Genomic DNA, 26,186 nt, shown 5'->3' on the forward strand with positions numbered 1-26,186 from the left:
GGAGGAACGCAGCAGGGACGTGCTGATGGAACGGGCCGGAACGGAGGTTCGCTCAGAGTTGGTGGGGGCGGCGGGAGTGGGGAGGGCGTTGGGGGGTGTTGTGTGTGACACGAATACCGCTCTTCCTTGGCTCCCCCGCCTTGGGGCTCAGTTGACGTAGCCTTTCCCCACCCCCGGGCTTCTAGCTTTTCCATCCTGCCAAGGTTCCTCTTATTTCCCACCCCTGCTTCCTCTCCAGCCCCCGCAATTCCCTTGCTCCTCCGAATTGCAGTCAGGGGAAAAGGCCCTCACACGTTCTCCCGCCCCTGCTCCCCGGTCCGATTGGCTCCCTGCCCCCCTGCAGCACCTGGCCGCGCCGGGCCCCCCATTGGCCACCGGCCCCGTCCGTCCGCCAGGCTGTGCTGACGTCATCCTGCAGTAGCGGGGACGGGGTGGGGAGGGGAGAGAGCCTGAGGACGCCGGGCTCCGGAGCCGACGAGGCCGCTCCTGCAAGTCCCCACTCCGGTCCCCCAGGTCAGGGTCTGCCCGGTCTGCCCTATGGACTAGTCTGCCCTGCCGCCTGTTGTCTCCTTCCCTCCTGGGAGAGCCCCTGCATCCGCCCCCCAAGGTGGAGTAAGTGGGCTTGGGGCTCTCAGGGGACAGCCATCCCCTGCCCTGCCCTGCCCTGCCCGCCCCTCACCATGACCCTCCTGCTGGTGACCCTCTTGCTGGCCTTGATCCCCTCTAGCTCCTGTAACAAAGGTGAGTAGTCTGCGGGGTGGGGGCACTGGAAGAGGGGCGTCAGGCAGAACCCTGTGGGGTAGGGGTGGGCAGTCTCTCCGGCACATGACAGGTGTCCGTTCTCCTCTAGCCACCGGTTTGCTCAGACCTGCCCTCGTCTCTTCTCCACCACATCCTCCTCCCTGGTCCATTTCTACCCATGTGCTGCACTTGCTCTTCTCTGGTCCCCATTCCCGTCCTGGGGTCTCTGTCTCCCCCTCCCCAAATTTCCCTGCTGCAGATACCTTGGGTCTCAGAAGGACTTGCCCCTGAAGGGTGATATGCACCTCTGGGTGGTTCTGTTTTCACTAGGCTGTGCGGGCACTAAGGGTGTGTGGCAGACCCATCTGGCTCATCTCCATCCCATCCTGGGGAGAGACTGTTCCTTACAGCTCAGCAATTCGGAGCACGTATGTTTTGGCGTGTTCCTCTGCATCCATACCCTTGTGCCTGCACACAGCTGGGCTGTGGGTTACCAGAGCTGCCCTCTCTGGTAGACAGCAGATAAATTCAGCTGGGTGAGGCCGTCAGAGGGACGGAAGGGAGTGAGGGGAGGGGTGGTGGCGGAGGGCTTAGGCAGAGGGAAGGAGGCAGCAAACGGCACCAGTGGGTGTGGGGGGTGCTAAATGGTGGTGAGAGGGAAAGCTGAGGGGGAGGCAGGTGAGGAGTGGGAGGTGGTAAGGGGGATGGAGGAGGGTAAAGGTGGAGACAGGAAAAAAGAGGAATGAAAGGGAAATCAGGAAGAGCAGGTGAGGTGGGTGAGTCAAAGAAGAGACGGAATCAGGAACGAGTGAGAGGAAATGGCCCAGGAGAGAGTCAGGGAGTCAGAGGCGAGCTGTGGAGGGGTGCCCAGTGCTGGCCTGGCAGTGCCGCAGCCTCTCCCGGGGCCGTGCTCTGCACCTCAGCCTCTGACCTCAGCCTGGCTTCTTAGCCTCCTGCCACTTCTGTGCTGCCTCTGGAGAACCATCTTGTGGCTTTCTCCTCTGCCATCAGAGAAGTGGGTGATGGTGGTCATCTGCAAGACGGGCAGGCATTCAAATACCAGGAGGCTTTTTGGGGTGTGGTTGGAGGAGAGAATGCAAATCAGGATTTCTTGCTCACCGTGATGTACTGGACATGAACTGCCTTTCGGTGACTCAGTTTCCCTCTGATGATTTGTCCTCTCTCCGTGTCCTGCTGATGGGCCATCGCGAATGCACTTTGGGGGCCTGGGGGTGGCATGATGGGATCAGATAGAGCAAGCAGCAGAAGCTGGAGTTGGTGAGGTCGAAGGGGAAGGGAGCACTCGGCACCTTCCCCGTGGCCCCCACCAGGCTAGTAGGAGACGGGTTCTGGGGAGGAAACAGAGTTGAGCTGGATCTGGAAGAAGTGGAGAACTGGAGGCTGAGTGAGTCCCACATCCATCCTGGGTTGGCTGGTGGTTGAAGGGAAGAGGGTTGGGTAGGCAAAAATCAGGACCAAGCTATGAGTCTGTATAAAAGTTGGGGTTCAGGGAGTGCAGGGTTCGGTGGCCTTGTGGGGGACACAGAAACGTGCTGGTCATGAGTGTGTTTGCTTGGGGGTGGGGGTGAGAAGCAGGGAGGGGATTTGCGTATTTCTAGGCCAGTTGGATAATCCCTTAGGATGCTGGCTCTGCTGGGCTGGTCATTTGTCATCGATTCCTCTGTTCCCTCTCTGCCCTTCTTGGCCTGTCTCCCTCTGTCCTATATATTTCTTCTCCCCTCTTTTCTCCTCTTCCCTCTACTCTGGGAGAATGGCCTTAGGTTGGGGCTTAGCTGGGAGAAATGCAGGGTGCAGGATTGAAATTGGGGTGGGGGGCGGGATAGAGAGGATAAACAATCAGGATCTCAGGAAACTTCTAGGTATTCTTCTTTTCCTAATCTCAACTCTGCCCTTAATCTATGCCTTCGTTTTCCTAGGGCCTTCTGATGGCCCACCACTGCTCCGTGAATCCCCTGTCTCCACTCTCCAGCACTTCAAGTCCCTAAAGAACACTCTCTACCCTCTGACCATGTTTCCCAGGGGAGAGAGTGGTCGTCCTGTTGTCATGGAAACTGTCCATCCTGCCGTAGAAGGCTGTGACCTCCCACAGCCACTCTGACTCCTTTAACAGATGATTTCTTGTCATCAGCCCTTCCTCCTGCAGGTGCTTCTGCAGTCGGGAGAAGGGTGATGCTGGGGTGTGAGTTTGTAGGGGTCAATGGGGCTATATGGGGTGGAGGGCGAGCTCCCAGGTGCCTCCTCTCCTTTTCCTGGGGGGTCAGCCAACAAGCACAAGCCATGGATTGAGGCAGAATACCAGGGCATCGTCATGGAGAATGACAACACTGTCCTGCTGAACCCACCACTCTTCGCTTTGGACAAGGATGCCCCCCTGCGCTATGCAGGTAATTGGGTTGGGGGACGGCGAGATGGTAGGACAGAGAAAAGAGGTTGGGATGGCAGTGGGAAAGGGAGGAGAGGGGAAGTCCTGAGAGGGAGAGCAGTGAGGAAGCGGGGCAGAGGCCTTGGCACAGGGGAAGGAAAAGTTGGTTCAAGGATCTTGATGGAGTAGAGGGAGCCAGAGAGAAGGACATGGGCAGGCTGGGGTTAATGCATCAAGGTTTTAAGATTTTGCCAGGGGCCACAGCAGTGGCTCTGAGAGGCTGCTGCTCAGGGATGCTGGGGTTGGAGCTGTGTGATGATTGCTTTCCTGTGCACAAGAGAAGGGAGAGGAGTTTCGGGGGAAAGGTGAAAGAGGAACCTGAGGCTGGGAAGGGGTGGCTGGAGATGGTGCAGGAGCCTCCTCCCCACCCACCTTGGCCAGGTGAGATCTGTGGCTTCCGGCTCCATGGGTCTGGGGTGCCCTTTGAGGCTGTGATCCTGGACAAGACGACGGGAGAAGGGCTGATCCGGGCCAAGGAGCCAGTGGACTGCGAGGCCCAGAAGGAGCACACCTTCACAATCCAGGCCTACGACTGCGGCGAGGGCCCCGATGGGGCCAACACCAAGAAGTCCCACAAGTGAGGAAGCCCCTGCCCCCTTCCCTTGCTGCAGGGCCCCCCTCACTCCTCTTAAGCCCCTCAGTGTCCTCTGCCATGCCGTCACTGAATACCTACCCTCCACCTCTGTTCATGGGGTTTAAGGACAGGGACCTGCCCCCTTCAGGAGCCTTCAGTCTAGGTGACAGCAACAGAGGAGAGCTCAGTGGGATCTATACCTGGTGCTGCCACTTATGACCTCGGGCAGTTACTTAGCCCTTCTGGACCTGCTTTTCCTTATCTGTAAAGTGGGGCTAATGATGACACCTACCTCTTTGGGTTGATGCGAAGATGAAAGGAGAGGGTTTGTGGGAAATGCGTGCACCACAGTGTCTGACACATGGGGAAGGGCTCAATACATGAGGCTTACGAGGAGGAGCAGGATGAGATGCATTCCACCTTCCCTGCTGGCCTGTGCACACGCAGAATGGGATCAGGAGGGTGGGTGGGAGACGGCTACTGCATGAGGAGGCTGGGCCCCAGACGCCTATGTCTGCTGCCAGCCGACTTCTTGTTTGGAAACAGGACAGAGATTGTCAGTCAGGATTCCTGGGCTAATAAATGCCCTGCTCCTTGTGACTCAGTTTCCCATTTGGAGACAGTGCCCTTGCCTGGCTCCTGGATGTGGGCTAGGGGGAGGGCTCAGCATGAAGGGCTTAGCTTCAGCTCGGCTTGTCCTGTGGAACCTGAGTAGGGGGAAGCCAGTGCTGACACGCACATTGCACACGTGTGCACAGAAGGTAGCATCTGGTTCATGTGTGCTGTTCATATCACATGACTCAGGGCTTTGGTACAAATGCCATTTCCCTTCCATGGTTGGTTTTTATTTGGCTTTTGCTCTGTCTCTTCCTTGGTTACCCCATCGGATCTGACTATTGTGGAAGAATCACCTGCCTGACACAACGTCCTCTGTCTTACTCTCGTCTTAGCACCCGACCTGTAGCATTCTGGACAGAAGTCATCAAAGCCAGCGGCTGGTGCCCCCTGGGGTGTTCCTTACCCCTTCTGTCACTCACCCTGTCCTCTGCAGCTCCCTGGAGAGCCCTCTCCTCTGATGCCTAGTGCCCTGGGGGTGGGATGGGCTTGCCCACAGCTCAGGCTCGGGGTCGTGCTGCCCCTTAGATCCTGCTCCGATTCCGGTCTGGGTTCCTGCTTGTACCTCTCTTGGAGTGTGGAGGCTGGCTGACTCCTCCTGTGCCTCCTTCTGCTCTGATACATGCAGGGCCACCGTGCATGTGCGGGTCAACGACGTGAATGAGTTTGCACCAGTGTTTGTGGAGAGGCTGTACCGTGCTGCAGTGACAGAGGGGAAGCTGTATGACCACATCTTGCGGGTGGAAGCCATTGACGGCGACTGCTCCCCCCAGTACAGCCAGATCTGCTACTATGAGATCCTCACGCCCAACACCCCTTTCCTCATCGACAATGATGGTGAGCTCCCCCTGCCTCCCCTGCCTCAGCACATGTACACCCATATATCTCAGGGTGCTCCAGGGCTGGGTTCTCCAGTCCTGCCCCTTAGATCCTGACTCCACACACTCCTTCCCAGATGGGGAGCCTTTTTCCCAGACACCTTCTTCCCAGCTTCCTGCTGCCTAATTAGCTCCCGGGGCCTCCCCAGGCTTTCACTAATGGTCCTGACCCCTGCTCTTTTCCCCTACACCCATCCCAGGGAACATTGAGAACACAGAGAAGCTGCAGTACAGTGGCGAGAGGCTCTACAAGTTTACAGTGACAGCCTACGACTGTGGGAAGAAGCGGGCAGCAGATGATGCTGAGGTGGAGATCCAGGTGAAGCCCACCTGTAAACCTAGCTGGCAAGGTGAGGAGCTCTGCTCTGTGGCCCATTTCTGTCCCTTCTGACAATCGTGGCGGCTAGGCTAGGAGTTGGGGAAGGGATGTTCGGGAGCAGTCCACCCTGGCCGGCTATTTTCATCAGAGCCAGAGGCTGTCAGTGGACACGACAAGAGCAGAGAGGCTCAGAGGAGCCACTTGCTCTTCTCTTTCCACTGCCCTCTTCCTTTCACCCATGCAGGCTGGAACAAAAGGATTGAATACGCACCTGGTGCCGGGAGCTTGGCTTTGTTCCCTGGTATCCGCCTGGAGACCTGCGATGAACCTCTCTGGAATATTCAGGCCACCATAGAGCTGCAGACCAGCCATGTGGCCAAGGGCTGTGACCGTGACAATTACTCAGAGCGGGCACTGCGGAAACTCTGTGGTGGGTATACCCTCCCCCCAGGCCTTCACCTGGCTCTTTCCTAAGAATCTGCTGCTCCTCTTCCTTTGCCCAGCACAGGCGTATGTACCCACAGGGGTTGTGGCATGTGGTTAGTTAGCTCTTGTGACCCAAAAAGCAAATCAGTATGTCATAGGCATAATCATAGCACAAGACAGTCACCAGATACATTGTGGAACAATGGGAGGGAATGAAGAAGACTTGGAGAATGAATTGAGTTAACTGGGGAGCTCTTCCTAGAAGAGACATCCATCCTCTGTGTCTTTAAAAAGCCCTGAAGAGGCTGTGAGATGAGTGTTAGGAAATCTGTTCCCATTAGTCCCTCTTCCTCTGCCTGCCGCCCTGCGTCCCACCTGCTGCCTCCCAGCTCTGACGCTTGTGCCTTCTGGGGCTCCTGTAGGTGCTGCTACTGGGGAGGTGGATCTGTTGCCCATGCCTGGCCCCAGTGCCAACTGGACGGCGGGACTCTCGGTGCACTACAGTCAGGACAGCAGCCTTATCTACTGGTTCAATGGCACCCAGGCCGTGCAGGTGCCCCTGGGTGGCACCGTTGGGCTGGGCTCTGGGCCCCAGGACAGCCTCAGTGACCATTTTACGCTGTCCTTTTGGATGAAGCATGGTGTGACTCCCAACAAGGGCAAGAAGGAAGAGGAGACCATTGTGTGCAACACTGTTCAGAATGGTAAGCCTTGCTAGGGACACTGGTCTAGGAGTGGGCAACCCAGCTTCTTATCCTGCCTCCATTCCTGGCCAGTCTGTGGCTATGGACGGACCCTTCTTCTCTCTTCATTTGTAAGATGCAGTGCTAGATTCTTTACACCCTGAAATTCTGTGATTGACTTACAGTGTAACAGGTTGGCGTTGTACTCCTCTCAGAGTGCCATGGGCCGCTCACTGTCATCCTCTTTGGCGTTGCCCAATCCCCCTGCTTCCCATCCCTCAGATCTCTCTTATTAAAGGCCCTCCGTTGCAATGGAGAAGCCTGGGTAATGGTGGGCCTCATTCTTTCCTTTCCCCTACCAGCCCATCTCCCTCCAGGAAGGGCTAGTTGGCTCCCTTTCCAAACGCCCCTCTTCCCTCTGCGTCAGTGTTACGTACCTCTTGGGAGGGCTCAGTCGTGGCCTGATCTTTCATTTCTGCTACTTTTCTGAGCTTATTTCTCTTGACTGGGAAAGGATTGTCACTCAGGAAGTCTGTATTAACCAAAGGACTAAGGAAGATGTGGGTGGGAGTGGCTGGCCAGCATCCCCACTCAGCTGGCTGGAGGAGAGAGAGCGCCTAAGAGGATCAGGACAGTCCAGGGCCCTCTCCCACTAGTGCTCTGAAACTGCTCTTGCCTCAGGGCTGTGTCTGACTCCCCTCTCTGGCCTCTCCCCTCAGAGGACGGCTTCTCTCACTACTCACTGACAGTCCATGGCTGCAGAATTGCCTTCCTCTACTGGCCGCTGCTTGAGAGTGCCCGCCCGGTCAAGTTCCTCTGGAAGCTGGAGCAGGTGAGGCCAGTGCCAGGCTCCTGGGAATGCTGGGTGGGTGTAACTCACCTTCAGGGACGGCGGGTCCTGGAGCAGGGTTGGCATTTTCTGGGTTGCCCTGTGCCCCTCCTTCATGCTCCACTTTCAATTCCCGACCATTGTGTCCCTGGGTTCTCATATCTTTTTCCCAAGCTTGTCTCCTGCTGGAAGCACTCCTGGATTAAAAAGAAATAGGGAACAAATTACTACCACATAAACCCAACCAATCAAGCATCTTTTCCCTCTTGTTTTATGTCATGTCTTTCTCATCTAGAACCTTAACACTACATGTCTCTGTCTCTCAAACAGATAAAATGTGATTGAGAGCATCAGTAAATCTGAGGTATATACAGATTGCATCTGAGTTCTGCCAGGGTACTTATTAGCCATGAAATCGTGGTTGATGTGTCCAAATCTCAGTTTCTTGACCTATTAAGTGGGGAAGAAGAAAAGAATTCTATATCCCAGGGTTATTATAGGATTAAATGATGTAATAGACCTTCTAGACAGAATAGAATGTTAATTCTCACTACTTTTGTCCGTGATTATGAAGGATAAATACAAACGGACACACACAAAAAAGTAAAATTTTCTCTTGAGCCAACAGTTGCAACCTATTTTATTCATTCTCCAAGCTGATCACAAGGACCAGTGGGGACTAATTTGAGTTTCTATTTCCCTCTGATTTTCTTGCAAGTCCCGGCAGAGTGGCCGAGTAAGTAGATGGCTGAAAAAAGGCAGGAAATGGAGGAGAAAGAAAGGGAATCGAAGGGTCTAGAAAATCCACAAAATGGATAACTGAGGGCTGTCTATGAAAGCTTTTGCTTTTTGTGGTCCTCTTTTATAAGAGATTAGTCTGCCATTTGCTGTTACTTCATCTTTCCCCTATGTTGCTAATATTGGATACATTACTCTTTCTACTTTTACTTGCTCTTATTTATTCAACAAATATTTATTAAATATAAATTAAGTCTCTGTCATTCTGCTAGGTTCTGGGGATACAATGGAGTATAAGATGGAAGAAAATCTTTGCCGTCATTGAGCTTATGTTTTACCTGGGGAGATAGATATTTCAAAACTAAAAAGAATAATAAAAATGATGGTAAATGCTCTGAAAGAATAAGCAAGGGACTGAAGTCGGGAATAGGGGAAGGCAAGGAGAGGGGAACTCACTGTCCAGGACGGATTGACTGAGGTGAAATTGAAGCTTAATCCTCAAGGATGAGAAATAGCTGCGAGAAGCATGTTCCAGGCAGAGGGAAGAGTAGATGCAAAGGACCTGAAGCAGGAGAGAATTTAGCACGTTCCAAGCATGGGAAGAGGGCTGGTGAGGTTGGTGCTCAGTGAGCAAGGGGGAAAGCTGGCTATGAGTTTGGAGAGGTGGGCAGTGACCAGGTTCTACAAAGGACTTTGTCAGCTGGAGTTTGTTTAGACCGTGTTCTAGGAGGGATAGGAAGCCTTTAGAAGCATTTAAAGCAGGAGTGTGATCTGATCAGATTTACATTTTAAGATGATCCCTTTGGCAACTAAGGGAGGAATGTATTGAAGAGACATGAGTTTAAGCATATAGAGAAGACCATTGCCCCAGTGCACATGGGAGAGGTCGAGGCCTTGACAACATGTGGCGATGGAGGTGGAGAGAACCGCACAGAAACCCACAGCTCCTGTTCTGTTAGGACCCAGAACCAACAGTACCACTGATGGTGTGGATGTGGAGGATGAGGGGAAAGACAAGGATCAAAGTTGTCTCCTGGGTCATCCATTTGAGCAATGCGATGGACAGTGGAGCATCTATACTGTCCAGGGACAACTGAGGGTATTGGAAAAGGCCATGGACATCCAAGTGGAGAGCCCGCATTTGAAGGAGAATTCTGGGCTGGAGAGGTAGAGCAGCCTAAATACAGTATCTGAACTCATTGGAACAGATGAGATAACCCCTGGGAAAAACAAGTAGAGAGAAAAGGGAAGAAGGTCTAGGTGGAACCTTGAGGAATACCAACATTTGAAAGTTGACAAAACAGAGATCTCTACCCCTCATTCCTTTGACCACTCGTCACCCCCATCATGACTGATCTTAGGATAAACTGCAAAGAGAAGCCTGTTTTAGGGGTTCCTGCTGGGTCACAAACTGCTTCAGAGGTTCCAGTGCCTGCCATACATCTGTCCATCCATCCATTTTTTGAAATAAATTTACTCATGAAATAGCATGTTACTTCTCTTAGGAATGCTTGTAGTTTTAAAGATTTACCTGAAGAGTGGAATTTGAGGTCCTTGGTGCCTGGTAGATTTTGGGCAAAGATGTTATTCCTTGAGCTGGGTAAGGTGGCAGTTGACTAGTAAGCCCTGTTGATGGACTGTGAGAGGAGCAGTGCCTTGCATTAGTTCCCTGAGTGGAGTAACGAGGGGTTCTTGCCCTTACCCTGCTCCCCCAGGTCTGCGATGATGAATGGCACCACTATGCTTTGAACCTCGAGTTTCCCACAGTCACGCTCTATGCTGATGGCATCTCTTTTGACCCTGCCCTCATCCATGACAATGGTCTCATCCACCCGCCCCGCAGGGAACCTGCTCTCATGATTGGGGCCTGCTGGACTGGTAAGTCTCCCTGAGCTTCTCAGTGAAGACACTGGGGTCGGATCCTTCAGCCGGGTACGACTAGTGAAGGAGAAGGGCAGCCTGATGTCATGCCGCTCCCTGCAACTGGGCAGGGTAACTCAGAGGTCTTCAGTGAGGAGACCATGGCCCCCCATGCCTCTCACCTATGCACCTAGTCATCACCTCTGACTTGGAGGAATTTCCTTCTCAGGTAGCACCAGAATCTCTCTCTCTGTAACTTAAGCTAGTTCCTGATTTGTTCCATCAGTGATGATGATTTCCACAGCCCAATTCCCTGCTGGAGGCCAGGAACCCTTCAGAAAGTCATCAGTCTTCCAACTTTTAAGCTATTTCTTTCATTCTTCCCTTCTGGGAGCACACACATGCATGCATGCATGAATCTGTGTCTCACTGGAGTCCTTGTGTTTTCTCAGTCACATATTGGGGTTTGGCTATAACAGAGGCTGGCACGACGAAGAGTTAGGACTCGGTGGTGAGGTTGCAAGCCCTACACAGGCAGGGTCAAAGCAGGGAATACCTCCTGTTCCTTTCTGTCAATCTGTCCCCACAACCCTGAGCTCACTGTCTTCTTTTATTTCTCTCAGAGGAGAAGAACAAAGAGAAGGAGAAGGCGGGAGACAACAGTGCGGACCCCACACAAGGTACTCTGCGCATAAGAGCTGGAGACCAGAGCTTTCCTCTTTCTGTTCTGGGCTCCCTTTTCCACCCCAAATTGTGTCCAGCCTCTCTGTGCATAAGAACTGGAGACCAGAGCTTTCCTCTTTCTGTTCTGGGCTCCCTTTTCCAATCCAAATTGTGTCCAGCCTCACTATTTCCCCGCTTCACGTGCCACCAGGGGGCAGAGCCTCCGAGAACTACTGACAGGCAGGGTACCTTGGAGAACTAAGGCAGGACGGAGCTTGGCGGCCCCCTGGGTGCTCCTCCCTGTGTACAGGCTCCCTCCCTGTCCCTCAAGTCCATAGCTCCCCTGCTGGTTTCCTCATGGCGGGATGTGGTAGTGAGGAGGCAGGCCCACCGCAGGGAGCGAGGGCCTCTGTGGAGCTCCCACACTCATCCTGCCTGTCCTGCATGCCCCTGTAAAGATGCCCTCCCGCAGTCTCCTTGTCCTGTGTCTCCTGCTTTCTGACTTCCCTTTCTCCTTCTGCTGGAAGCTTTCCTCGTCTCTCCCTCTGCCTCCCCCTGGCTTCATGCTGTCTCCCGTCTCCTCCTTTCCTTGCCATCTCCAATCTTGCCCAGCCTCACTTCCCTTCTCCTCTCCTTTCTTTCCCTCTTTTAGTGTCCACATTCTCCTTTCCATTTTCTTTCTCAAGCCTTCTGCTCTTTCTTTTTTTCTTCCATTCTCTCAAAGCCCTTTCCTCATCCTGTCCCTCCTCTCCTCTTACCTCCTCTCACCTCCCATCCACTCCTGTGTTCCTGCCCTAGGACACCCTTTGCTGATCCACCACTACTTCCATGGCTACCTGGCTGGTTTCAGCGTGCGCTCAGGCCGCCTGGAGAGCCGCGAGGTCATCGAATGCCTCTATGCATGTCGGGAGGGGCTGGACTATAGGGATTTCGAGAGCCTGGGTAAAGGCATGAAGGTATAGCCCTGCCCTCCAGCCCTCTCCTTCCTGGCATGCTCCCTGCCCCATCTCTATCTCTGTTCCCACCCTCTCCGGCATTCTGGTCCTGCTCTCAGCTGTGTCTGTGTCTGGGGCCCAGGTCCACGTGAACCCCTCGCAGTCCTTGCTCACCCTGGAGGGGGATGATGTGGAGACCTTCAACCATGCCCTGCAGCATGTGGCTTACATGAACACTCTGCGCTTTGCCACGCCTGGCGTCAGGCCCCTGCGCCTCACCACTGCCGTCAAGTGAGTGTTGGGTGGGGTGGGCAAATCACAGAGCAGAGCCAGAGGGTGTCAGAACTCCTTGGCCCTGATGTCACCTAGGGCTAGGCACACCTCCCTCACTTTATAATGGTGAGGTTGGGTCCCAGATTGGACAACTGACCTGCTCCATTGACGTAGTAGCGATGTTTGTTCCTAAAAGAGACCAGTGGACTAGACTCAGATTTCCCAACAATGGATTCATTACCCTTTCCACTAGGCTACACTTCTAGGATTTGGGAGCTTTAATTGCTGTGCCTCTGTGCTGATATGTAAAGTGGGACAGAGAGGGTATGGATTGGGAGCCAGGAGATCTGACATTAATTCTGACTCAATACTAATTGCCTGGATAACCTTGAACAAATAGCTCTAGTTCTTTCACCTATTTTAATCTTGATTCCTTAAATGCAAGATCAAATAAGCCTGGGGGTTGGCAACCTATGGCCTGGGGCCAAATCTGGGCTCCTGCCTGTGTTTGTAAATAAAGTTTTATTAGAACACAGCCATGACCATCACTTGCATATTGTTTACGGCTGCTTTCCCACTTGATGACAGGGCTGAGTAGTTGGGACAGAGACTATGTGATCCAAAAGCTGAAAATATTTACTGTCTGGCTTGTCGCAGAAAGTTTGATGACATTGAATTCTAAATGAATGATTTTGAATTCTTTGAAAGAAAAATTGTGCATTACTCCAAGGTTTAAGTATACTAGGTGTTTAAAAATACAGATTAATTGAGAGGTAATAGAAGCATAATAGTTATGGACACAGAGTCTGTTACCAGCTTTTCAGCATTAAGCAAATGTTACAAAGCAGTGGAATTGTTATGAGAACTGAATGATATAATCCAGATGAAATGCCTATCAGAGTGCCTATTGGGCAAATGTGGGCCTTTATTCTATTAAGGCAATATCACCCCTTATGGCTCATGGGACAGTTTTCCAGAGGTACTGCCATCTAGTGGGTGGATCGCACAACAGGACTCAGGGATCCGGAGTAACCCTTCCCTTCTCCCCTTCTCTGCCTCAGTTTTTCCGTAAGCTGTCATGAAGATAATAAACATCTCTCATAGTCCCTATCCTGGGAAGGGTGGGCTTAGAGCCCTAGTCAGTGATGGACATAGTGATCAGGCTTCACAATTAAAGCCACAGAAGGCAGGGACAGCGGTTCTTGGGAACCGGGCTGCGGGTCCCTGGTGTGGTCCTCGTGTGGTCACGGTGTGGAGTGCAAGGTCACAGGTAGATGAGGTACATGGGTGCAGATCATAGCTGAGTTTGTGCCCAACCTGCCCTAGTGAGAACTCTAGTTATTAAATGGCTGGTAACCAGGTTTGAAAGCTTAATCCCTGAGAGAACAAGCAGTTACCCCATCCTCTTCAGTATGTTCAGGGGCCACGTCAGAGGGCGGGTGGAGCTCTGCAGAGGGGGTCCCAAAGCGGGGTGAGTTCACATCCTCTTTGTGGATGGGCTCATCTAATCCTGCTTCCTCTTTCGTGCTGAGAACCTGATTTTGGTCCTTCAGTAGCGAGAGGGGGCCTTGTGTTCTTAAGAGGTTAAGAAAGAGAGAGCTCTCATTCCTCCATTGGTAGGGCCACTATGTAGTTAGTGTGACCCTAATACTTCCTTGAGGTCATGGCAGAAAATGTGGAGGTAGGTGTGTGTGTGTGTGTGTGTGTGAGAAACATGGAGAGACAGATGCCTGGTGGCACCTCGCTTTTGCAGATGCATATCCTTGTCCTGGTCCAAGTGGCTTCTCTAACTTCCTGTGCATATTGAGTTCTTGGAACTCTGTCTCTTCAAAACCAGATTTATGCAATTATTCTGTCAATACAGACTTTCCCAATGGTTTTTAAAGTCTCTTTCTTGGAAAGCCCTTGTATTTATACCTTTAACCCCTGAACAGATGGCCACCAGATCTCTCTAGCTTTGTCCTCTTTCCATAGCTCTTGAATTTCTACCTGCTTCCTATAACCTCTCTCTAGAAGTTCTGCCAGTACCTCAAACAAGAGAGCTGAAGCTGAAATATGAGCTTTAATGGTCAAATCAGTCCCAGCCCCTGAGTTCTCTTCTTCTGCAGTGGAGTCTCTGTCCTTGCAGTCATCCAGGCTTGAAGCCTGTGAGTCATTCTGGATTCCTCCCTGCCCTTGTCCTCCACACCCATTGGTTGCCAGGTCACCTAGATGCCACCTCTGTGCTGGGTATCTGGAATCTGTCTCCTCCTTTTGCGTTTCTGCTGTTGTGATGCCAGCCCACATTATTACCTCTCACCTGGCCTGTTGCTGTAGGCTCCTAACCAGGTGACCTACCTCTAGTATTCTTTTTTTTTTATTAAGGTATCATTGATACACACTCTTATGAAGGTTTCACATGAAAAACATTGTGGTTACTACATTCAACCATATTATCAAGTTCCCCCCGTACCCAACTGCAGTCACTGTCCATCCGTGTACTAAGATGCCACAGAGTCACTACTTGTCTTCTCTGTGCTACACTGTCTTCCCTGTGAGCCCCCCTACACCATGTGTACTAATACTACTGTGAAATCTTCTTCTCCCTCTCTCCCCACCCACCCTTTCCACCCGCTTCCCTTTGGTAACAGCTAGTCCCTTCTTGGAGTCTGTGAGTCTGCTGCTGTTTTGTTCCTTCAGTTTTGCTTCATTGTTACACTCCACAGGGAAATCATTTCTACCTTTGGTATTCTAACTGCAGTTCACTCTCCACTCCAAGGTTAGTTTGTTGATCTTAAATGAGAATGTTCATCCTCACACCTCCCCAGTGAAGGAGGTATTGGGGGCTTCCTCTTGCCCACTGCACAAAAATTGCACTCAAAGCCCTCACCTGTCTGCTCCAGCTGTTCCTGCCTCACGTTTCTTTACTCCCTTTGGTATATGCCTCGCCAGGACTCTGGGTCAGCCTTCTGCCTAGTGAAGTCCTCTGCTTCTTCAAGGCTAGCTCAGTTGCTACTTTTCTTGATTATTCCTACCCTCCCTTGCTAAACACCCCATTCCCATGCTAGCCAGAAATAACCTCTCTCTCTTTGAACTGTCATGGGCTTTGTGTGTCCCACTCACATGATGGTGACCATGTCTGCCCTTGTTTTAAGGCTTGTGTATCATATATAATCTCTTGACCAGATCATTAGTGCCCGTGGGTCAGAGCTAGCCGCCTATTCCCCTTTGCGTCCCCTTCGGATTGCTCATTGCAGTGGGAATGTCTGCTGGAATGTATGTTCTGAGGGTCGGCTGGGTTTTTTTCCTAGAGGCTTTGTTCTGGGCCCCTCAGAATGACTGTGTGGATTGTCTTAGGCCCTGCTTCTTATGGCCCAGGAGCCCAGCAAGTTGTGGGCACTGGTAATTTCAGGGCCTCTGAGCTCATCATACCTGCTGAGGTTGCACCTTCTCCCTTTGGGCTCCAGCAGTCAGGCTGGGCATGCTCAGTACACTGATAACAGTCCTCAGCAAAATCATTTTGGTTAGCATAAGCATGTGGACCCTAGGCCCTGCTCCTGAATTACCAACTCTCTTGTGAAGACTGCTTGTTCAAGGGGGTACTTCTTTATAAATAAATTTGACTGGTGCAAACCCAGGCACCAAATGGTGTCTGGTTTCATGGGAAGATTGTGAGTTTGAAATGAGAAGAATGTGTTTAGGTCTTGATGCTGACACCTGTTTCTTGCATGGCCAAGATGCTTGATTCAGGTAAGAGTTTTGGTTTCATCCTCTTCCACAGCATTGAGATAAGGTTAAATGAAATAGTTTGGGCAAATGCATAAACCAGCAAGTGCCATGAGCAAGGGAGGCTTCGTGAATATCGATTGGCAAGGGATAGGGCGAGATCCCGGGAGCGCGTTCTTCCTGAGCGGCCGTGTCATTGGCTGGTTTGGCCTGGCCGGGTGCCCTAGGGAGAGTTTGTCCTGACACCCACATCAGTGAGGCTTCCTGGGATGATGGTCTGTCAGGTTAGCTCACCTACCAAAGGAGGTCCCTCCGACAGTGGACACTGAGGGGAACGAATGGGAGACTCTCTAAGGAGGAGGACATCCTCTGAGAGGCCCCACCCCGTCCCACCCCACTTCTGTTTTTGAATATTTATGGGCAGGTATCCACCACATTTTGTACTGAACACACTTAAAAATTTTTTTTTTATTTTGGTATCATTAATCTACAATTACATGAAGAACATTATGTCTACTAGGCTCCCCCCATCACCAAGTCCCCCCACATACCCCATCACAGTCACTGTCCATCAGCATGGTAAGATGCTGTAGAATCACTACTTGTCTTCTCTGTGCTGAACATGCTTTTTAATTTAAATCTCCTGGGTAAAGAACTGTGCATGTATATACATTTTTGTAAGTTCAGTTTGCAAATAACGTTTGATAAATGTTCTACTGTCTTGGCCTGGAGCATTAATGATGTCATCACCCCGAAGGCTGGGGTTGCCTGACCTGTTCCTGACCCTTTCCTGCAGGGTGTCTCACCTCCAGCTTTGCTACAGGGGCAGTGGTGGTGGTGCAGAGACACTGTCCACCTTTCCTCCCCTCCCACTCCCTGACCTGGGGCTCTGCTGTACAGGTGGTGGCCTGAGGGGATGCAACAGAGCAGATGATGATAAGGGAAGGGCTGTTGAGGTCACAAGCTTCTCTCCCCTCTTCTCACAGGTGCTTCAGTGAAGAATCCTGTGTCTCCATCCCTGAAGTGGAGGGCTATGTGGTGGTTCTTCAGCCAGATGCCCCCCAGATTCTGCTGAGTGGCACTGCTCATTTTGCCCTGCCAGCTGTGAACTTCGAGGGACCTGAGGGGATCCCTTTGTTCCCTGACCTTCAGATCACTTGCTCCATTTCTCACCAGGTGGAGGCCAAAAAGGATGAGAGCTGGCAGGGCACAGGTAAGGATGGCCCTGGGGATGATACCATCCAGAGCAGGGGCCCGTGTTTGGAAACAGAGTGAGGGAGAAAATCTGGGCCCAGAAACGAGAGGGGCCTCATCCTGCATTTGCTTGACTAGAACCACTTACTATTAGGAAGTAGAGCCAGTAGATGGCCCATGGGTGTAAGGAAATTGTTGGGTAACAGCATCCTTGAAACTGATGCTGGTTGTTATCAGGGATGAGGCTGGAAGGGGAGGAGGAGTAGCCATGCGGTGGGCCCTTCAGCTCTGACCCAGATCCTGACTCTCCTGTCCAGTGACAGATACACGCATGTCGGATGAGATTGTGCACAACCTTGATGGGTGTGAGATCTCTCTGGTGGGCGATGACCTTGACCCGGAGCGGGAAAGTCTGCTCTTGGACATGGCATCCTTGCAGCAGCGGGGGCTGGAGCTCACCAACACGTCTGCCTACCTCACCATTGCTGGTTAGTGGAGACTGAGATCTTGTCTTCTTTTTTTGTGTGCACCCCTCCCTTTGAGCAAGTATCTAGGAAATCCCTAGGGTCCTCTTCCCAGGCCTAGGGATGTGGCCAAAGGACATCCTGCACCTTCCTAGCGTGGAAGATTCTCTGCTTCCAGACTGCCCCTAGAGAACGTGTGCAGGGTTTAAGCTCCAAATGATTCTTTCCTGCAGCTGTTTGATACTAGCCATCTTCTCCATCTTCTGTCTCATAATCTCATGTACACACCACTGTGTAAGTTAAGAGCTCATCTCCTGGTGAATAGTGGTAATGATTTGGTAGTTTCCAAAGGAAGCCTGTTCTTCTCTGAAGGGCCCTCCCTAAGGAGGAGGGTGAAGATGGGCATAACCAGTTCCCTCCTACTTCCATTCCCTTCCGGTGCCTCACTGAGGACTTCTGCACTCTCCCCTCTTCTCCGTTTCCCTCCTGCCTGCCATCTCCCTTGTGTCTTACTTCCTTCTCTCCATCCCTTCTCAGAAGCCACAGAGCTACTAGTAAAGGGCAAAGCAAGGACGGGAGCCTTGGTCACTCTGTCCCAGTCAGGCAGGGCCAGGTGGGGGGCGGTGGGGTGCATTTCTCTCCTGAGAACTCAGGTCACAAACTGCTGAGAGGCGGGCCTCACCATTCTGTGCTTTGTGTGGTATCAGCTGGTGGGAGTGGGGCCTTGTCTCTGCCCCTCCCCTGAGCTGCTTCCTGGCCCCCAGGGGTGGAGAGCATCGCTGTGTATGAGGAGATCCTGAGGCAGGCTCGATATCAGCTACGACAGGGCGCTGCCCTCTATGCCAGGAAATTCCGGCTTTCCTGCTCAGAAATGAATGGTCGTTACTCCAGCAACGAGTTCATTGTGGAGGTACCCAAGGAGTCTCATTCCTTGCACAGCTAGGAGGAGCCAGGGTGGAGTGGACTAGAGCCTAGGGATGGTGGGAATGGAAATTGCAGCATGAGGACTCCTGTGCTGGGGGCGGGTGGAGAAGGGGAGAAGCTGTGGGGCAGTGGTTAAGAGATGGGCTTCAGAGAGCTGGAGCAGGGCTGGGGAGGAGAGCATGGACCCACTGAGTGTCCCCTCTGCCAGGTCAATGTCCTGCACAGCATGAACCGGGTGGCCCACCCCAGTCACGTGCTCAGCAATCAGCAGTTCCTGCACCGAGGACACCAGCCACCCCCTGAGATGGCTGGACATAGCCTGGCCAGCTCCCACCGCAACTCCAGTGCGTAAGGCTGCGCGAGGCCAGGCAGTGCTGGGTGGTGGCAGGGGAGTGGGCTGGGCACAGACATCCCCATCCTGACCCCTGGGAGTCAGTGGGTTCTGTTCCTGGGGCACCTCACTTCACTGACTGCTGTGTTCCAATCCCTTTATCGCCCTGGATTGTTAACTTCCCCTTATGAAGAAGGTGAGCCTCTGTGTAGGGGGCACTCATGCCTGGAATTGTGAAGTCAGTGTGGGGTTTAGGAACCTTTGCTGTTCTGTGCCCTCCACCAGGACCATAAGGAACAAGATCAAATAGCCCTGGATCTAGGGATCCTCTGTAGTGCAGCTAACAAGTATTTATTTATTTAATATTATTTTTTTGTGAAATGTAATTTTTAATCATTATAGTTACATTTGCAATGTTTTTTTTGTTTTTATTTATTTATTTTGGTATCATTAATCTACAATTACAGAAAGAACATTATATTTACTAGGTTCCCCCTTCACCAAGTCCCCCCCACATACCCCTTCACAGTCACTGTCCATCTGTGCAGCAAGATGCCGCAAAATCACTACCTGTCTTCTCTGTGTTGTGCAGCCCCTCCGTGCCCCCCAAGCACTACACATGCTAATAGTAATGCCCCTTTCTTTTTCCCCACCCTTATCCCTCCCTTCCCACCCATCCTCCCCAGTCCCTTTCCCTTTGGTAACTATTAGTCCATTCCTGGGTTCTGTGATTCTGCTACTGTTTTGTTCCTTCAGCTTTCCTTTGTTCTTATACTCCACATATGAATGAAATCATTTGGTACTTGTCTTTCTCTGCCTGGCTTATTTCACTGAGCATAATACCCTCTAGCTCCATCCATGTTGTTGCGAATGGTAGGATCTGTTTTTTTCTTATGGCTGCATAATATTCCATTGTGTATATGTACCACATCTTCTTTATCCATTCATCTACTGATGGACATTTAGGTTGCTTCCATATCTTGGCTATTGTAAACAGTGCAGCAATAAACATAGGGATGCATCTGTCTTTTTCAAACTGGAGTGCTGCATTCTTAGGGTAAATTCCTAGAAGTGGAATTCCTGGGTCAAATGATATTTCTATTTCAAGTATTTATTAAGCAGCTACAGCTTAATAAATTAGTGCTCTTAGGATTATAAAAGAATTATAAGATAGGTATGGTCCTAGGCCTCAAGGAGGAAGTTAGCTCTGTTACATATGATTATGTGCTATCTTTAAAGCCATAAGACTTTCTAAAACAAAATAGGCGAATACGCCAAGTATGACATCCAGGTGGAGGGCTGCCTATCAAAACATCTCATTCCCTGGCCCTGGTCCTTCAGCAGTGATACAATTTTTAAATTTCCAATTTAAGAGTGGCTTAATTGTAGAAAAACTAGAAACTACAAATATAAAGAAGAAAAATCAGCCATGATTCCATCACAGAAAGGTAACCATTGTTAATATCGTGGGTTCCAGTTTTTTCCTATACTTAGTTTTTTTTTCTTTTTACAAAGTTGGGATCAAACTGTTTTGCAACCTGGTATTTACACCTAATCTTACAAAGTAAGTCTTCTTTGGCATTATGAAAAACTGTAATATGAGTTGGATCCTGGGTCTTGCTACTCAGATTAGGCTCAAGGTAGAGCCGGGTTGGCATTTCTGCTGGGCCTGGTGAAAGCCTCAATCCTTATTTTCTCTGGTATGAGGTCCCAGTGGGTAGAGTCCCCCTTCCAGCTACCCCAGGGCTTCCTCCCCTGAGCAGCTGCTGCCCTGCAGTGACTAGCTTGGCAGGCTGCCCTCTGCCCTCCTCCCCCGTGGCTGCCCGGGGTGCTCTGGCCTGTGTAAAGCTGCCCTCATCTCTCTTGGGTGAAGCCTGGCTTCCCCATCCCCTGTTCTGAGCTGATGTCCAGGTCAACCAAACTTCCCTCTGAGATTCCAGTTGGGAGAAGCAGCCTGCTCTCCCCTTTTCCCTTACTTTGGCCTGAGTAGGGTGCAGAGTTCACAGCTCATTGGAAGGCATTGGTGATTGACATTTTCTGAGCTTATCAGGAAATCCACTTCTTAAAACCCATTCCATATGCCTTTTCTGACTCTCTCCCTTCACCTCTCAGCTGCAAGAAAAATCAGGCATGATTCCATCACAGAGAGGAAACCATTGTTAATATGGTGGGTTCTGTTTTTTTCTATGCCTATTTTTTTGGTATGCTTTTTTGTTTGTTTTCGTATGCCTATTTACTTTTCTTTTTACCAAGTTGAGATCAAACTATTTGTAATTTGCTATTGACACCTAATCTTATGAAATCAGTCTTCTTTGGCATTATTAAAAACTGCAATATGAGTGTGTTACAGAATTAGGGCTTTGCAATTTCAAATTGCTCTAACCCAGCAGAAGCCGTAAGAGAAAATTCTCTGCAAAGGGACAGGAGGGACATTTTTCTGAAGCTCCCAAGTGCAGCAGCAAAGAGAGATCAGTGTGGATTGGGACAGTCAGGGAAGATTGCATGGTGCATGTAGAGTTTGAGTGTGGACCTTCCAGGGTAGGAGGGATTTTGGATGGGCATGAGAGAGAATGAGAATGTAGACCTGGGGTGAGTGGATGGTTGGTTAGGGGTGTTTATGGTTAGGGAGAATAAGGTGGTCTGAGAAGGGCAGGTTGATGAAGACACTATTCAGTCATCTCAAATTTTGATAACACATCAGTATCACCTGGGCTGCTGTAAAATGGTTGGTGCTCAGGATACACCTGCTACTAGTTAAATCAGAATGAGGGTGGGAGCTAGGCAGCAGTGAATTTTAAAGACCTTTGGGTGATTCCAGTATGCAGCAAACTTTGGCAACCATTTATTGAGTTTCTTTCCTACAAGTATCTGAGGCTTTGCAGAAAGGCCCACAGTGCAATAGGATGAACACAGAAAATGAATTAGGGAGGCAGCAGGAAAGCACAATGATGAAGGAAGAAGATGAAGCCAGGGAATACAGTCAGTTCATAAAATACACGCTGTGAGATAGTGTGCAGTTGCTGGAGTGGGCCAGAATTCTGACTCTGAGCTTCCTTGTGGCCAAAGCAAAAGGAAACTTGAACAGTTACAAAAGTCCTATGATAGGAGCCCGCTGGTATTTCAAGAGAAGCCCCAGGACTGAGAGCAGAAGGGAGTTTCCCCTGAGGCTTCATAAAGGGGGCACCACGCAGGGCTGGGGACCAGGCTTCCAACAGTGCCCTCACAGTCAAAGGACACTAGGACTTTCACATAGGCCATTTTCTAGAACACCCCTTCCTGTTGAATTGGGAGGTCATTCAAGGCCAGAATAAACTGCTCAGACCTCATGCAGCAAGAAAGGTTAATTGTACTTCTTAAATTCTTCATTTTTGTCTGTAGCTAGTTGAAAAGTCCTGCCATCTCCCTGGCCTCCTGGCTCATTTTAACAAATTAACTATAGTGCTTGCCTACAGATAGGGTGTCTGCATTTCTTTCCTGTAGTGGTTTCTTATTCCTGGCAATCAGCTTGTCATTTCCTTTGCTAGGCCAGGGGCTCAGAGGGTCAAATGCACTGGATCAGGCACAAACCAGAATTCTGGCTTGTCATCCATGTGCACCCAGAGCCAGTTCACCTGCTGTGGCCTCCACTCTGGGGGTGCAGGTGGTCTCCATTCCTTCTAGAGCCTGGGCTTAGCCACAGGGGCCACGTGCTGGGGGGTCACCACTCTTGGATCTTGCCTATTGACACGGAGACCTGGGGAGGGACTATGTCCTGCAGATGAGCAGAAAGGGCAGTTCTGTCCTTCTCTCTGCTCCTCCCCGGTCCCCAGGCAGTTGAGAGGTATTGATCCAGCCAAGCCCACCTCTACCCTGGAGCCAGTGCCCAGGGAGCCTGTCTGCCCTGCTCGGCAGAGCTGGCTTTTCTTGGCGAATGGCCCCAAGTGGGCTATGGGTCAGGTCCGGATGGGGACCAGCTTGGCATAGACCGTCAGGGCGGCCTCAGGGAGGCAGGAGGCTAGTGTGCGTGCCTCACAGGGCATTTTCCACATGCCTGGCTGGCCCTGCGGTGTTTGGCGTACATGTGCTGGCTGCTGGGGAGGAGGTGTGCAGAAGGCGTGTGGGGCTCCCTGCTGTGCGCTCTCTGGGCTCTGCTCTGTCTTCTGACATGTGGGTCTTAGACGCTGTGGGTGAATGCAGGACTAGGAGATGTGTCTGTGGTCAGGGTAGCTGCTGTGCACACAAGCGGCGGGAGGGGTGTCCACCCACGTGGAGTGTAGTGGCCAGGTTCCCGTGAGGGCTCTGGGCCTGGTGGTGCATGTGTGAAGTCTCTCCTTCCACCTGCTGTCCCTGGGGCTGCGGGCTCTCCTGCTGTGCCTCCTCCTGCTTCCAGGAGGGCTGCCTGTGTGTGTCGGGAGGCGGGCAGGGCTGTGCTCATCGCTGCCTACTCTGTGGTCTTTGTGGCCCATGTCTGTGGTGTTTACGTCAACCTCCTTCTGGGGGTTGCCTAGTCTGCCCAGCTGGCGGGGAGCTGGGTGATCCTGCACATGTGGCTCTACTCTGCCTTGCTGGAGACCCTCAGATGCACCCTTTTGATTCTGCTGTGTGAGCAGGCCACCAGGGGGCTGGTGCAGGCAGTTGTGCCTGGCGGCAGAGGCCTGGCTCGGGTGCGGGGTGTGGAGACCTTTGTCCAGCTCTGTGCCACACATTCTTCCTGGGCACCTACCTGGGCATGCATTTCTGCTTTGCTGCTGTCAGCTCTGAGGTCCGTGTGAGGGTGCCTGTGCCCTTCCGTGTGTCACACCCTCCAGTGCCATTGCCCTCCTGAGCCTGGGTATCCAAAGGTGGCAGCGGAGCCAGAGGCATGATGGGGCCGAGGGGGTGGTGGGTGTACCTCAGGGGGAGATTTGGGGGCAGAAACCCCGAATGTCCAGACACCCTGAGCCCACAAGGAGAAGGCAGGCGTCACTGTGCAGGAGGGAGCTCAGTCCAGGTGGGTATGGGAAGGGGCTGCTCCTTGCCCCTTGGACTGGCCCCCAGCCTTGGGTGCCAGCACCTCCTCCTGGCAGCCAGCCCAGGCTTGGGGGCCTGTCTCTGCTCTTACGGAGGGGAGGTCATTCTCTTCCCTGGTGCCATCAAACCCCTGTGGCTGCCGCTCTTTTCCCCACAGGCACCTCCTTCCGAGGCACTGGGTGCTGAGTGGTCCCAGTGAATGGGCAGGATGACCTGTCCTTGCCCAGTCCACTCCAGTCCTTGCCCTCTGGCTGCTGAGTGCAGGGTGGGGAGCCCCTGCCTCCCTCTGCACGCCTCCCCACTTCCCTCTGTCTGCCCCCTTTTGGCCCCAACAGCAGCTGCTCTGCCCCCTTCCCTCCCACGTCCCGCCTCTCCAGGTGGGGCCCCATCTCTCCCCCGTCTCAGGGTGCTCCCCGGCCCTGGGCCATCGCGGAGCCACCCTCTCCTCCCTGTTCCCCGCGTTGCATGCCTCCCTTCTCACCGCGCTCCTCCCCTGCAGTGGTCCCGAGCGCGGCGACCCTCATCATTGTGGTGTGTGTCGGCTTCCTGGTGCTCATGGTCATCCTGGGCCTCGTGCGCATCCACTCCCTTCACCGTCGTGTTTCAGGGGCTGGTGCGCCCCCTGGGGCCCCCAGTGACCCCAAGGACCCGGACCTCTTCTGGGATGACTCTGCCCTCACCATCATTGTGAACCCCATGGAGGTGAGTGGCCCTGGGGAGTGGGGAGATCTGGCTGGAGTGTCCATGCAGCCCCTGCTGAGTGGCTAGGCCCTGGGCAGAGGGCTCCAGGCAGGCCCGCCAGAGTGGGAAGAGGGGGACTGAGGGAGCGAGGCCCCCAGAGGAGAGGCTGCGGGGCATGGGCAGGCCCCGAGCCCCTCTCTCTGCCCCTGCCTCGTCCAGTCCTACCAGAATCGGCAGGCCTGTGTGGCGGGGGCTGCTGGTGGCCCGCAGGAAGACGAGGACAGTAGTGACTCCGAGGCAGCGGACTCCCCCAGCGGCGATGAGAGGCACATCATTGAGAACCCCCCACACCGCTACTAAGGCCTACACCCGTCCCCAGACAGAATTCTGCCCTGGTGAGACAGAGACGCCCCTGGAGGACATTATGAGAGAAGAGAGACCAGGAGGGAGAGAGCTCCCCCGAGGAGCCTTTCATCTCATGTGCCGGTGGCCCACCTCCTCCTCCACCCCCAGCCCGCCTCCCCCCTGCCTCCAGGGCTCCTGTTCCCCTGGGGTGGGAGTCTCTCCTAGGCTCACCAAGGCCTGGGTGGGATTGAGGGGACCCTTCACCCTGCCTTCCCTCTGCTCCTGTCCCTGGAGGCCTTTCTCAGCTGGGCCATCCCTGCTTCTCTTACTGCCCCCGCCCCTCTTTCCATTTCACCCTGGGGGTTCCTGCTGCTTCTTGCCCACGGTTCTTCCTCTTCCTGTCCTCTTTCCCCTCCTCTCCTGGCCTGAGGTCCTACCACCCCTGCCCCTTCCAACACTACCTGGTTGTGGCTAGGTTGTGGGGATGGGAGGGGAACGGGGGCCTGGGTGTATTATATATAATGTATATTTTTTCATGTCGTCGTGAGCACAGCCCCTGTGTTCCGTGTGCAGCTCACAGCCTTGTGTGTGTGTGTGTGTGTGTGTGTGTGTGGCATTGTCATGTCCTGGGGTGGGAGTCGGGGGGATGGGTGTGGTGATGGAGGGGACACACCCTAGGGTTTTCGAATAAAACAGCCAGAAAAAAACTCTGTGCCTCCTGCTTGATCCTGCGTGGGCGGCAGGCTCGTGGGTCTCAGGGCCCATTCCAGGCTCAGGTGGGGGGTCCCAAAGCGCCAGGCCCCTGTAGGTGTCAGTGGGGGGCAGATGGCTCCTTAGCACCTCCTGGAGAAGTGTACAAAATTGAGGGGACACTGTCAGCCCCTCCCCATCTCTTGGTCTGCCTGGAACACATGCAGCCCACCGGGGAGGGTGGGCGGCCCTGCTCCCTGTGACAGGAGAGGACGGGCTCTGACACAGGTTCCCCAGAAACCAGATGGGGTATTTCCCAAGAGTGGAGTTAGCAGGGAGCGTGCTTCCTATGGTATCCCCACCCCAGGAAATACCAGGGCTCCTTGTCTGAGCCCCTTTCTGTAGAATGAGGGGCTCAAGTACCAGCCACCTTCTCCCTGGTTTTCTGTGGCTGGGCTGGAGGTGCTGCCTACTGGCCCACCCTGTGCTCCATCTGGGCCAGTCTGACTTCCCCTTCCACTGCCTCCACTACCAGTGGCGTGTGACGCCTCCACGTTTATATCTCCCACCCAGACCTCCTTCCCGACCCTTTTCCAGCTCCCTATTGGTGTCTTCATTCAGTCACTTTTGTGCCTCAGATTCAAATTTTGCCTGAATTCAACTTATTGTCAGTCACCTATCCTGTTCACCTTTCTCCCAGTTACCTAAACCGAAGACCTGGGAGTCAGTCTAAATTTCTCTCTCTCCCTTAACCTCATGTCCAAATGGTGACTAAACCCTGTCATCTCTACCCCTTGAAATCTCCCCAATGTGTCTTCTTTTTCTTCCCCCTACTGTCGCTGCCCCCATTCACACCCTTTTCAATATACGTTCTGTTGCAAAAGCC

General features: G+C 52.6%; 1 protein-coding gene across 3 annotated transcripts; it reads left to right on the forward strand.

Moving 5' to 3' along the window:
- Nucleotides 1-460: 460 nt before the first annotated feature.
- Nucleotides 461-25,267, forward strand: CLSTN3 (calsyntenin 3). Of its 3 annotated transcripts, none has more exons than XM_057492311.1 (18): nt 461-741; nt 3,024-3,146; nt 3,566-3,761; nt 5,002-5,210; nt 5,452-5,601; nt 5,815-6,000; nt 6,419-6,700; nt 7,399-7,511; nt 9,962-10,124; nt 10,730-10,786; nt 11,568-11,725; nt 11,847-11,995; nt 16,669-16,895; nt 17,194-17,364; nt 18,105-18,250; nt 18,473-18,608; nt 20,708-20,762; nt 20,983-24,077. In XM_057492311.1, exons 1-18 carry the CDS (start codon nt 681-683, stop codon nt 21,167-21,169), a joined length of 2,769 nt encoding a protein of 922 aa, XP_057348294.1. In that variant the 5' UTR covers nt 461-680; the 3' UTR covers nt 21,170-24,077. The 3 variants fall into 3 exon arrangements, with proteins under 3 accessions (XP_057348294.1, XP_036765842.2, XP_036765843.2); XM_036909947.2 differs by lacking the exons at nt 20,708-20,762; nt 20,983-24,077 and adding exons at nt 24,084-24,286; nt 24,485-25,267 and having other exon boundaries at nt 462-741; XM_036909948.2 differs by having other exon boundaries at nt 462-741; nt 20,986-21,001.
- Nucleotides 25,268-26,186: the final 919 nt, after the last annotated feature.

Source organism: Manis pentadactyla, chromosome 14 (assembly GCF_030020395.1).
Source record: "Manis pentadactyla isolate mManPen7 chromosome 14, mManPen7.hap1, whole genome shotgun sequence".
NCBI classification, from domain to species: Eukaryota; Metazoa; Chordata; class Mammalia; order Pholidota; family Manidae; genus Manis; species Manis pentadactyla.

Excerpts from the sequence above, each read along its gene's own strand:
- CLSTN3 (XM_036909947.2), top strand. The coding sequence starts at position 681 with ATGACCCTCCTGCTGGTGACCCTCTTGCTGGCCTTGATCCCCTCTAGC. Across the intron at positions 5,211-5,451 it reads TTTCCTCATCGACAATGATG|GGAACATTGAGAACACAGAG; the intron begins GTGAGCTCCCCC and ends CACCCATCCCAG. Across the intron at positions 6,701-7,398 it reads GTGCAACACTGTTCAGAATG|AGGACGGCTTCTCTCACTAC; the intron begins GTAAGCCTTGCT and ends CTCTCCCCTCAG.